We start from the raw sequence: 13,773 nt of genomic DNA on the forward strand, positions 1-13,773 counted from the left end.
CTATGCTCTAGGCCACTGGTATCAAACTCAAATAAAAAAAGCTGCCTTAAACCATGCATAAGGATCCCTGTGAGCCATATAGTCTCTTAGAAAACTGTCCATTTTAATTTATTTATTTATTTTGCTAAATATTTCCCACTTCAGTTTTAATCTGGTGAAGGTAGCCACATGTTTGTCGCCTCTGTCTAGGCAACTCTAAGACTGTATGTTGCCGAGAAGGAGTTGACCAAATGAGTTTCCTCATATCAGTTCCCTATATCAGTGGTTCCTCATATCAGTGAAATCACAGAACCAGTCACTATTCCTTCTATCCCCAAGAAGAATATTTATTGAATACTTGATCATAAGGCATATTTTTAAAAATTAATCAGACAAAAGAAACTAAAATTTGAGTAAACTTAATTTTAAACAAATTAATTAAACTTTCCTTTAAAAAGACAAGTTTTAAAAATAAGACAAAAAACTAAACTCCATTGGCAGACATTTGAGTGTTCTCTGGGTATAACTGACGTAATCCATACTTTAGCTGTATCTCTAAATTTATTTCCCACTGTCCACATCTTTCACTTACATCTTTGCCTTTCACTAGAATAAAGTTCTTTTCTCCTTTCTACCCAACTAAATGCTATCTAACTACACAGCTAAAGTTTTGCCTTTACCTTGAAGCAGACAATAGCAGATAGATTTCTAGGCCTGGAGTCTAGAAGATCAAAATTCAAATTAGGTTTCAGACACTTATTAGCTGTGTGACCCTGGGCTTAACCTCTGTCTGCTTCAGTTTCCTTTTCTATAAATGGTGGAATATAATAGCACCTACTTTTCAAAGTTGTTGTAAGGATCAAGTGGGATATTATTTGTTAAGAAAAAAAAAGGTTAGGGACAGCTAGGTGGCACAGTGAGTAGAGCACCGGCCCTGGAGTTGGGAGGACCTGAGTTCAAATCCAGCCTCAGATACTTGAAACATGTACTAGCTGTGTGACCTTGGGCAAATCACTTAACCCCAATTGCCCTGACCCCCCCCAAAAAAAGATTTAGTGCAGTACATTGTAGGTGCTTAAAAATGCTTATTCCCTTCCTTTCCTCTTCTCCATGAAACTTCTTGAACACCTATTGTAAGACCACAACACAACCACAATTTTCCCTTTGAACTCAAAAGTACTTAATGTTTTCAGTAATTTATGGTATAGTGAAAAAAGCCCTGAACTTGGAACTGTATCTTGGGTTGGGATTCCTGGCTCTGTTAATTACTATCTATGTAAGCATAGGGAAGTCCCTTCCCTTTTCTGAGCCTCATCTTCCTGAATTCAAATCTGGCTTCAGACACTCATTAGTTGTATGACCTTGGGCAAGTCACTTAACCTTGTTTGCCTCAGTTTCCTCATTTATAAAATGAGCTGGAGAAGGAAATGGCAAACCACTCTAGTATTTTTGCCAACAAAACCCCAAATGGGATCATGATGAGTCGGACATGACTGAAAAACACATCTATATTATACATTTGTGAAGATTATGAAAGAATGTTGTGAAATCACTTTGTAAATAGCTATAACTGTAAACTGTAAAAGTGCTCTGACTGCAAACTATAGAAGTGCTATATAAAGTGTTATGAATAATATACCATACTATACCTGTATATTTTAGATAAAAGCACTTCTTGTATTGTTATTTTTTAAGCTTTTCACGTTGAGTCCACAAGCATTTGTCAAGTGAGTCCCTAAGTAGATTTTAAGATCCCTAAAGGCAAAGACTATGTATTATGTGTGATAGGTGACAGATTCCATGCTAGGTTATTAAAGCAGGATGCTTGGAATATATTCCCAACTCCAATTTTTTTTCAATAAGCATTTATTAAACATCAACTTTGTGCAAAGTATTATGTTAGCAGCTGAAGAAATAAAGATGAACAAAGACAGTACCTGCCCTCAAGGATGTGACATAGTGAATATGTATCATACCAGGGAGAGGGTGATAGCACAAATAATCTATCCAAAGTGCTCTAGGAAAATTCTATTGAAGCTGCCACTCGCTTCATCTTTTCTTACTCCCTCTCCTCCTTGGATAATCTTGATACTTCAACTTTGTATGGTCCCCTCTCTTTGATTACCTCTTACTTTTGCTCATGCCTTGCCAGAAGCCAACCCTAGTTACACCCCCCCCCCCTCTCCACTATTTCTTATGTCTATTACTGCTGTCCATAGCTGAGGAAGTCACACAACCACCTAGCTTAGTCCATTACAAGTTTATGTTCATTTTAACTCACTGCTGCATGGCAGATCTTTTATTCTTCCTTGATTAACTTGATGTCTCACTTCCTCATTGTTCCAATTGTTCCAAACTTTAAGCCATTTACATCATTCTCTCCCTTCTTATTCTCAGCAGATCTTGACTCCTCATTTATTGAAGCTGTATCCTATACCCCCAAATCTCTTGAAATATCAACTTCCTTTTCTTCAGTCCCTAACAAAGAAGTAGATCTTCTTGCTTAGGCCAATTTCTCTACTTGTGTATCCTTGATCCCATCCTCTCCCATTTCCTCTGGGATTTTGCCATGTCCACCATATCTATCCCACAACCAATCTTCAATGTTTTTCTACTGGTTTCTTCCCTGATGCCTACAAACAAGTCCAGATTTCCATTCTTAAAACAAATAAACCTTTACCAGATCTGCCATCCCCACAAGCCATTCTTTTATGCCTTCTTCTTTTCACAGTCAAACTCTTAGACAAAGCCACTGTGTCTACTTCCTCACCTCTAATTCACTTTTCTGTCCCTGGCTGCTTGGATGAGACCACATTCTTCACTGTTACAAACAACCTCTCAAAAGTTAAACCTGATGGCCTCTTCTGAGACTTCATCCCTCTTGAACTCTGTGGCTGGGTTAGACTCAAAGACTTCTAAAATCCCTCTCAGTTGGGAAGCTCCTGTGCCCATCAGTGCTTAGCACAGTGTCTGGCACAAAGCAGGTACTTAATAAATTCTTATTGACTGACTGACTGACTGACTGATCCCTTATAAGTGGATTGATTCTCTTTCCTTCCTCTGCTTTCATGACATCTCATTCTTTTGTTTCTTCTACTTGTCCAATGTCTCTCAGTTTCCTTTGCGGGTTCATGAACCATTCCCCATTCCTTAAATGTATCACTCAAGATTCTGTCCTTCTCTATGTATCCTTTCTCCTTATGAGCTCATTAGCTATGCTTTCAACTCTCATTTCTATTCAAGTGACTCTCAGATCTACATACCTACCCCTAATTTCTATCAAACTCTAGGCTTATATCACCAAATACCTACTGGACTGTGCTAGGGATACTCAATATTCAAATGGAACTGAGATCTTGTTAATTTTGGTGTATCCTACAAAGAAACAGACTGTCACCCATCCATGCCTGCTTAGTTTGTGCCACTCTTACCTATACATTCCAATAAGTTTATCATGGGGGTCCTTAATTTTTCCTCATGTTGCAAGGATATTAGTTGAGCACCTAGGATGGCTCCCTTATGCCTTGTACTTGCTACATGACTAGTTCATCTTTTTCACTCATGAATCTGCCTAATGACATTCTTTACTCTAATTCTATGAAATTCTTTGTTAAAAGTTTCATTCTGCTTACAACTCATCACAAACCTCCTCCATACTGTTCTCTCTAACACCCATTTGCAATTTCTGAAGAGACCATAGTGTTACATAATTTGCAGCTATACATCAGTGAATACAAAGACAAAAAAAAGTTCCTATCCTTAAGAAGCTTACCGTTCTACTTGAGGATACAATCCGTAAACAGGTAAATACAAGTTATTTTGAGAACGGAGAGAGTATTAATAAAAAAAAAACTAGGAGAATCAGGAAAAGTGTCCTATTGAAGATGGCACGTGAGCTGAAGAAGCTAAGGATTTTAAAAGATGATGGAGGCAGTATTTACATGTAGAGGTCACTCTATGCAAAAGCACGTGGTCAGAACGTGGAATGTCCAGTTGCGGAATAGCTAATAGGAGCCTTTGGTTGAAACAAAGAGTTCGTGAAGACTGGTGATACTAAATGTTAGGAAGTATAAGCTGGAGTCACATTTTGAAAGATGCCAAGCTAGGAAGTTTATATTTTATACTATACGCAATAGGAAACTGCTGAATATTCATAAGAGTGACACGGTCAGACTTGCGCTTTAGAAGATTGTTTTGGCAGCCAAGTGGTTGATGTGTTGGAGAGTCGATCCTACGGAAACAAGGAGTCTAGTGAGCAGACTACTGAAATAGTCCAAGTGAAAGGTAGAGGTTGAATTACAATGGAGGTTGTGTGAATGGGAAGGTGAGAAAGATATTAAGGAGAATTGACAAGACAAGATGTGGGGGGAGAGGGTGAGGGCAGAACCAAGGATGAAACACAGGCAGTGAACTCAGGGGCCTGGAAGTCTGCGGTGGCTTCAACAGAAATAGGGGTGCATGGAGCAGGCTCGGGGTTGGGGCGGAGATGAATTGTTCTGAAATGCCTGAGGAACGTTGAGGTGAAGTCCAGCAGGCGGTTGGTGATTTGGAAATAGAGCTCAGGACAAGGATTAGGGTTAGATACACAGCTATGAGAATGCCTTTCCTGAGTCAAACTTGTCAGCCTGGCACTTAAGCCCCCTGCCCAGGCCGACCTACTTTTCTAGTCTTATTATTCTCCTTCTTTCCAATGCTGTGGGTTTGCTAGCTGCTTCATGTGAATGACACGCCATTCCATTGTTCATCTCAGAATTTCTGCCCACACGGTTTCCTAGTTCTGGAATGCACGCCCTCCTCTCTCTTACTCCTAGAATCCATACCTTGCAGGCATGGGGGTCAGTTCTTGAAGACGCACAGAGAAGAGTGATAATGTGGGCGCAGGGAGCAGCTAGTAAACCCATATCCTTGGAGAGTGTGTCAAAGGGAGTATGACTGGAAAAGGTAAGTGGGAGCTCAGGTGCTACCTCTTAGGAGTAACAATACCTATTATTTATATTAAAATTTTATTATGTATGTAGCGCTCTACATATGGCATCTCATTTTATCCTCACAACAACCCTGGGAGAGACAAGATAGTATTATTATCCCTGTTTATCAGATGAGGAAACCGAGGCAAGAAGAAATTGAATGACCTCCCCAGGTTACACAGCTAGTGGGTACATTTTGCACTCGGGTCTTCCTGACTCCGTCTCCAGTGTTTTATCCACTATGTCACCCAGCCGCCTCCGCATAATCCCTTTTCTGATCTCCCTATTTCTTAGCACGCTGCCCCGCTTGAAAGGTCTTTGTACAACTCTGTATACAGTTACTTGATTATCCTCGATAATTCTCCCTCTACCCCAACCCTCCAGACTCTGAGTGATCCTTGAGCTCAGGAACTGCTTTTATTGTGTCTTTGTGTCTCTGGCGTTTGGCACTTGGTGGGTATTTAATAAATGTTTGTTTTTGTTCAATCGGTGCCCAGCAGACTCTTGAACCCCATGGAGGGGAGGAGCTGCCTCCCAGAGAGTGATTCTGAAGGATGGATAAAGGGCGCAGCTTTCATTACTCAAGTATCATATATAATCCGTTGGTCTGAGAAACAAAACAAAGCTCTCAGAGAGGAGGGGACTCCGATTCCGTCTGAAAGACTGCAGTACACAAAGGAGCGCGTGGTCTGGAAACAAAACAAAGCTGTCAGACAGAGGACGCCCTCTTAAAGGATCCAGCACACAAAGGAGTGCTGGGTCACTCCGAGAATTCTCCAGTCTGCCTTCTCTCTTCTCCGCCTCTCCCTGAATTCTCGCGATGTCCAGCAGGAGGGAGGGGGGAGCGGACGGGCGAGAGTTGCCGACTTCCGGCTCGCTCCAGTCAGTCGTCGCCCGGGCGGTCCGGTCCAGTCATCCTCGCGCCCCGGCTGCCGCGGTGCCCACCTCCCCCGGCTCCCCCCTCTCCCCCCGCTCCTTCTCCTTTAAGTAATCTCCGCGCTGCGGCTCCCGCGGCCCGCACCCTGGGGCCCGGGGCCCGCGAGACCTGCGGGGCCTGCACCGCGGGGTCGGGGGCGGCCCCGTCCCCACCTCGGCCCCCTGGGACTCGATGAGGCACAGCTTGACGAAGCTGCTGGCGGCCTCGGGCAGCGGCTCCCCGGCCCGGAGCGGGAGCCCGGCGCCGGTGCCCTCCCCGGCCTCGGGCTGTCTGCGCCCCCCGGGCCTGGCCCGGGCGGTGGCCGGGGAGGAGGGCAGCGGCGGCGGCGGCGAGGAGGAGGAGGAGGAAGGGGACGGGCCTCCTCGGCTGCAGGAGGGCGCCCGGGAGGCCGCGCCTGCTGAGGAGAAGATGGAGGAGGAGGAGGAGCCGCCCGCAGCCGCCGCCCGCTCCGAGGAGCCGGAGGACATGGACTTTCTGTCGGGCCTCGAGCTGGCCGACCTGCTGGACCCCCGGCAGCCCGACTGGGACTTGGAGCCGGGCCTCAGCTCGCCGGGGCCGCTGTCGTCGGGGGGCGGCTCGGACAGCGGCTGCCTGTGGAGAGGGGACGACGACGACGAGATGGCGGCCGCGGCCGCTGAGATGCAGCGCTTCTCGGACCTGCTGCAGAGATTGGTGAACGGCAGCGGTAGCGGCGGCGGTTCGGGCACCAGCGGGGGCGGCAGCAGCAGCGTCGTCGGCGGCGGCGGCGGCAGCAACAGCAGCAGCAGCGCCGGGGCCTGTGGCGGCGGCGGCTCTGGCGGGGGCGGCGAGCGGAGGCGGAGGAGGAACCCCGTAGCAGGAGGCAGCGACGGCGGCGGCGGCGGCCACGGCCCGGTGGCGGCCAAGAGCCCCCGCAAAGCGGCCGCCGCTGCGGCCCGGCTCAACCGGCTGAAGAAGAAGGAGTACGTGATGGGGCTGGAGAGCCGCGTGCGGGGCCTGGCCGCCGAGAACCAGGAGCTGCGGGCCGAGAACCGGGAGCTGGGCAAACGCGTGCAGGCTTTGCAGGAGGAGAGCCGCTACCTGCGGGCCGTGCTGGCCAACGAGACCGGCCTGGCGCGGCTGCTGAGCCGGCTGAGCGGCGGGGGACTGCGACTCACCACCTCCCTCTTCAGGGACTCGCCCGCCGGGGACCACGACTATGCCCTGCCCCTGGGCGAGCGGCAGCAGGACGCTGCGCAGGACGAGGAGCCTGCGGGAGGAGTGTGCCTGCACGTGGACAGGGATAAGGTGTCGGTGGAGTTCTGCTCGGCGTGTGCCAGGAAGGCCTCGGCTTCTCTTAAAATGTAGGGTCAAGTAACCTGCTCTTTATCCGTGTTTACCCCTTTCAGCTCCCTTACACCATGTAAAAACACGTTAGTGGGACATCTTCACTGGACACATTTCAGAGAAGAAAAGTAATAATGAATCATTAAGTGTTTAGCTAAAAGCATGAATGTGACACAGTAACCGACTCTTAATGATAACATGTGACTATTAAATTTCTCTGACAGTTTCTTTTTTAGGTGATTTCCTCCCTGCCAGGCTCCGTTGTAGGGGTTACAGAACAGTCGTACCGCCTCACAACCTGGTAAGGATCCATCTCTTCCCCTAAAAGCTCATGCACTGCTGGTTAGTCTACTTTAATGGGCAAACATACACAATTGTTTGTATTGGGGGATTTAAGACAAAACAAAAAACATACAAAAAAAAAAACCCAACCTAATTTGGGCCCTGTCCACCCTGGAAACAGACTTGTGCTGGCCACTAGTGTGTTTAAGATGCTTCCTCTGATTGAAACAGCTGTTGATGTGTGTGCCCTTGTTCAAACTTACTTGTACCTAGCTGTTCTGTCCCCAGTGTGGACATGGCCTTCGATGACATCGTTCCAACTGTGCAGTGAAACCTGCTTATAGCCATACAGTTTGGACACAGTGAAAAAGGTGAAGTTGAATGGAAGTTCCAGTTGTACAAGGTGCAAATTGGAATTCCAGTTGGAGTGCAATTTTGCAGGGGTTGGCTATATGATTAAATCCTGTTGTACTTTTCAAACAGCATTGAGTATTTGGGGCATGAACAAATATTCTGTAGTTCTAATTAGAGATGGTAAAATCTCTTGAATATTCAGGAATGCCTCTTAGTTTCCTATATAAGACATATAACTTATACAGGCTCATTAGATTACAGAGCTAAATATCAACGTTAGAGAATTGGAAATAATATGCATACCAGACTCCTTTATTTAGTTAACAGCCATTGAGAAGAATAATAATGTTTAAATAAAACTGTTTCCTTGAGGACCAGCACAGTGATTCAGTCACTGAATATGAATGAGTTGTTGAATATCTTTATTTTGTTGTATTAAAATTTATAGGTTAAATTTGTGTCTGTACTGTTAGAGATTTTAAGGATGGTTAAATGAATGAAAAAATGTAAAGTGAGGTTTCACAAAGGATGAATTTTAGAATTCCAAATATAAAAACTTAAGATAATTGTCTCCTTTTTAGTAGATGAAAAATGTTGGTGTTAACTAACCAGTGAGTTTAAAAACATTTGATGCTTTAGTAGAGAAGCTTTTTTCCATAGCTGGGCTGCTTCTCTTGTGTCTTTGAGTACACTAATCATACCTATTAGCACAAGTAGGACTATAATGTACTTCAATCTGAGACTGATAGAAATTCTTTGTGAAACATCACTGTTTGATAAAGTATACGTGTATTTAGCATCCTTGTTTTTCTTTATGCTAAAGTGGATACAGCTGTTGGGGCAGAAGAGACGGGACCAGCTGCTGGCCACATTTCCTGCTTTATTTTAAAAGGTAGTATAAGAAATGAGGAAAAAGAGGTAATATCAGGGCTTCTGCTGTCTTTTTATTTTAAAATTGTGCATAATTAAAAAGTTAATTCCAGCAGTCCAAAGATGTAGTTAACTTTCATTTAACATGTTCTTGTTTTGTAAATGGAATCCTTTTTTGCACAACTGTAAATGTTTTGTTGCTGGAGATATAAGGTATTTGAGACTTAATATTGGTCTCTGGTTTGCAATTATGCATCACAACATATTTTGTAAAATCATCTACTGCACTTGAGCATGAATGGGCAATAGCTACACTTACAACACGAAATGATGAATCTGCTTATACCTAAGAGCAGGATTAAGTCCCCAAAATGCAACTGCATGGATTTTTAGTGCCTACTGAATCATACATATATAAACCAAAATTAGTTGGAAAATTATTTGAAACAGTGACTAACTTGTGATATCTTTATGGAATATGTTAAATGTAGCTTTGAAACAGAAGCCTTGAATTGGAATTTTAACTAACAATACTTGAATATTTTGTATATATTTCTTTGTATATAATTTTGTGCAGTACCAATGATAATAAGAATATGGTGTCATAATAAAACCAGGTTTGTTGATCTTTCAGTTATGGGCTCAAAGAATTTGTTCATCTCTATCCTTACCTTAATATTGGAAAGAAACAGGAATGGAAATCAGGAAAATGTTTGTTAGAGTTGGCTCTGGGTCTTAAGCAGTTAAGGGTTCTGGAAACAGTAAGTGTGGTGTTTTTTCTAACAACACTATGTCCTCTTATCTTGTTGACATCAATATAATTCTTAAATTAATTGAGGTTTGGGTTTGGATGAATGCAGGAGAAAACATTGATTAAAGCTTCCAGATTTGGGATGCTGTTTATTTAGAATCACCACACCATTGGAATTTTTGCTTTGCAAAAATGTCATTTTACAAATGACAGGATTTGGAAATAGTTTTACAAAAAATTTTAAATGTGGGAAAAGTTGAAGATACTTTTAAAAGCTGCTTATTTTAGGTTCCTTATGTTCTATTAACTGTCCCTTACTAGTTTCCATTTCATTCCTTTTTCCTGATTTTGATGACTAAGTGTTTTTGTGTCATTTATTACATCAACTTCATGTTCTTGTTTTCACATGGTAATCACTTGTTTTTTAGAACCAGCAAAGGTGTTAGTAAATATGGTCATATTTATATGTAAACACATTTTACTATAAATGTTTGGGCTTCTTAAACTAAGAACAAACTGATTACTTTCAATGTGTAGTGAGTAGAATACCCTAACACATGTCCCTTCTTCTTGTTGTTAATTAAAACAGTTATGATTATTAATATAAAGCTGTTGTCTTACTTTTTCTATAAGGCTATATACTCTGAAGGAGTAGTGTTTGGATTCAAAAAGGCATTTTGGAATACACTAATATTGATTTGGGAATTAGTTACAGTCTGATTTTATTGTGAAATATTTTAACATTTTGGGATAAAGGAGTTTTTTTCTTGATGGTTAGGATTTGCAGTTTCCTACATTTTACATAGTAAAGTGATGCAGTACTTTAGTATAAATGGATGTTTATTTATTGAAAGAAAGTAAAAAGTCTCATCAATGCTCAGCTTTTAAAATTTATCTTAGTGAGACAAGCATGCAAATATTAAATGAATTATAAGAAGACATTGCTTTACATGTACAACTCCATCACCAAATTTAAAAAAACATCTGTTAAAACCTAGTCAAATGAAATCTCATGTGTAATCAAACCAACTTGTTAAGATATTTTGAATTAAATGTGCATTCTATAATCATTGAATTAATCTCTCTTTCTTCTCTTTAAACAGCTTAGCAGTGTCTGCAAAAACGAATCTTTTCCTACAACCTGTAACTGACTGGACTGATGGTAACAAAGTAGTTGTGGGAGCCATATCGGTCACAAATTTTGGCATCTGCTGAAAAATGAATGCCATTTCAAGCCCCCAAATTACTTCTATACTGATTTCACTTTCCTGAAGTGGAGATTTGAAAAGATTCTCTGGAATCCTTGAAAGACTTAATAGAAACACATGAGACTAATGGGTTAATTTTTGGATAAAATATTCTTGTCTTTCAGAGGAGTCATAATTCAGTTCTTTGCAGTACCCTTTAAAATTGGAACTGCCCCTTGGACAAGAGAATTATATATTTTATCTAGTACTTTTCAGTTTCTTTAGCAAGGAACATAGACTAGTGAATTACATTTCATAAAATAGAATTAAATTACCAGGCCATCGATGGTTGTAAGGTGTACGTAATTTGTGCTCACTTAACTGTATGTAACATAGCAGTCTTTGTGAAGCTGATGCACTAACTTGGCTGAACTTAGTAAAATAATTAGTGCAAAGTTCAGTATTTAAAGGGCAGACCTTTTGTAGATGTTAAACTGTTTTCATATTCATGGAGGAATTTTGGTTGGTAAAATGTATGGGACTATCTTATATAACTGAGAAGTTATGTAGGCAAGAAATAATGGATCGTTTTTCATTATGATTAATTTGACAATGTTGAGAATAATTTGAAGTTTCTAATAACTTGTATTTTTATTCATATTTTCATGTCAAATGGTCTGTTGTTATGTAATGACTTGAGCATTCTGAATTTTAGAAGTGACTTCTTTGTAGCAAATGGTTTTATGCCACATACATTTTCCCAGCTTATGACATGTGATAGAGCCTCCTAGGACTGTGGATTTCAAGAAGTTTTACTTGTTAGTCATCTCTCCCTGCTTCCCCACCATCTTTCGGACTAATGTTAATAAGTATATGTTCTAATCTCAAACCAGTAAGATTCTGTCTCACTGGATATCTCTGGAGTTATAGAATAAATATGGTTGGATTCAGGGGATAGGTTCCTGTTCTCCATAAAGATTAAATTCAATAAATATATATTTGTTGAAGGAAGCAGTCAAAACTTAATTTAAATCTGCTCAGCTCATTCCTTTTGTTAGTGGCAGAGGAGTCTTGCCAAGAATTAGTTGGATGCCTAGGGGGATTCTGAGGAGCATTTCTGGCTGTATCCAGGTATGGTGTTGATAAAGCAGAGCCATCTCTTGGCCATTATTCATGGAGTTACAGACATCTTTTATGCAAAATGCTGGCGTAGTCCCTTCTGTTGGCTAGAGAATTCTTTTTGATGGGATACCAGATAAAACACTCATAATTAGGAGTTGTGCATTTCACTGTTTTAGAGGTCCCTGCTAACTATAACTAACACCTTCTTGATATGTATTATAAAATTTCAAAGTTACAGGACCTTAGAGATCTTGGGAACTGACATAACTATGAATCAGTAATAAGAATTTTTAAATAGCAATTCTTCCCAGGCCCACTATGCATCTGAAGTTTGAGGAATCTTTGAAAACTTGTCATAGATTGGGTCCCTTGTTTTTATGCCTTAAAGTACATTGATATATACTTTAAAATAAGCAGAATGTATTCAGAAGGTATTTAAGGATTCTTCAGTACTTTACGGAGAGCCATCATTATGAGCATTAATTATTGATGAACAATACCATGAAAAAGTGATCTGGTTATTTACATTTTGGATAAACTGGGTTTTGCTGTTTATACTTTTTTTCCCCTTGTAATCTCTTAAATTGCTGCCACCTGTTGGATTGAGCTGGAATTTTTGTTTAACACTATAGCTTTTTTCCATACTGGGAAGTATTTTTAAATCATTCATTATTAAGTTTGAGCAGACAGAGAACTATGTATATATAACTGACAAAACGTTTTGTGCTTTATTTTTAACTTAGATTTTTTTGTCGAATCTTTTGATAACTGCAATGAAACCAATTGAAAACATACTCTAGTCACTGGGTGTGTTTTGAAGAGTATAAGTTGTAAATTTCAGTTAAACCATATTTGGGCTCTTATTAATGTTTTACCTAATTGCAGTGTGCAAATTATTGGTAGCCTCAAAGTAAAAAGACAGTTTCCGCATCTTTCCTTGGCTTTTAGAATTGAGTAACACTTGGGTTATGAAGTTAGCGTATTATGGTAATTAGAGTATAATACAATTTGATCTTTTTTGTTCAGACAGCAGTGATAATTTTCATACCACTAATTGTAAAGTAATATGCTGTAAGAAACATCTGAGAATATTAGAAAATAGATGACCATTTAAAAAATATGGGAAATTGTAAATGCTTAATGTGTAAATTAAATACAATTTAAAATATTAAAGTTTTGAACCAACATTTACTTTATGTGAAACAGAAGAGAACAAACATTTATGTAATTTAAATTCATTGAAACATTTACCGAGCACTGATTATGTGCAAGATACTGTTGGGACCATGAAGGGAAGATATAAAGGTTTTTAAATAATTTGAAGAGTTTTCAAGATTGTTTTAGTTCTGTCAGTTTCATACAGTTTCTCAATCATGGTTTTAGACTTTAAATAATATTGTGCCTATGTTTTGAGAAAACGTGCTGAAAAAAAAAAGGGCTTTAAAGATGACTCATGGATTTTTTATTTGACCTTAATGTTGTGGGGGTGTTTGGGAAAAAAAAAAAAAGACAATAAAACTAAAAACAAATTGGCTTTCAGTAATCGTTAAAAAAAAACAAAACACAAAAACCCTAAAACTTTACTTTTTTTAAAAAAGCAAATTATTCTGCATTCTTCTGACTCTTGGAAATTTTTCCCTTTACAAGAGCTCCAATTTCTTCCCCTCTTTTTATTTTAATGGTTTTTGAAAATTTCTTGAAAATCCTGCCTCCTGCACTGATTAAGCAGGCATGGCAGCATCCACTTCCTTAATAATTTACATTAATATTCTGTATTATCAGCATTAGTACAGAAGAAAATTTGTGTTTTATCTTATTTGAGCCTTGTAATAACCGCATGTATAATTACTACAAATATCCCTGTTTTGCAATAGTAATATATGCAGAGGGGCTAGAAAATTTAGTAACTCTAACCTTCAGTGGCAGGGTTAGGAATAGATGAGTTGCCCCTAGTAATGTGAATATAATACTTTTAAGTATCTTGAAGCTCTATTAAGCAGTGTGAATAAGGTGTAATGC

At 40.4% G+C, this 13,773-nt stretch overlaps 1 protein-coding gene across 5 annotated transcripts; it reads left to right on the forward strand.

Moving 5' to 3' along the window:
- The first annotated feature begins 5,841 nt into the window (after positions 1-5,841).
- On the forward strand, positions 5,842-13,319 carry CREBZF (CREB/ATF bZIP transcription factor). 5 transcript variants are annotated; one of them, XR_005009516.1, is made up of 4 exons: positions 5,842-7,205; positions 7,413-7,489; positions 8,648-8,716; positions 10,549-13,319. XR_005009516.1 is itself a non-coding variant. In XM_036742892.1 (2 exons), the coding sequence occupies exons 1-2, from the start codon at positions 6,055-6,057 to the stop codon at positions 7,426-7,428; spliced, it is 1,167 nt and encodes a 388-aa protein (XP_036598787.1). In that variant the 5' UTR covers positions 5,842-6,054; the 3' UTR covers positions 7,429-9,327. The 5 variants fall into 5 exon arrangements, 1 of the variants encoding a protein (XP_036598787.1); XR_005009514.1 differs by having other exon boundaries at positions 7,413-8,742; XR_005009515.1 differs by having other exon boundaries at positions 7,413-8,716.
- The last annotated feature ends 454 nt before the right edge of the window (positions 13,320-13,773 follow it).

The sequence above is a fragment of the Trichosurus vulpecula genome, chromosome 2, assembly GCF_011100635.1.
Source record: "Trichosurus vulpecula isolate mTriVul1 chromosome 2, mTriVul1.pri, whole genome shotgun sequence".
Classification (NCBI taxonomy): domain Eukaryota; kingdom Metazoa; phylum Chordata; class Mammalia; order Diprotodontia; family Phalangeridae; genus Trichosurus; species Trichosurus vulpecula.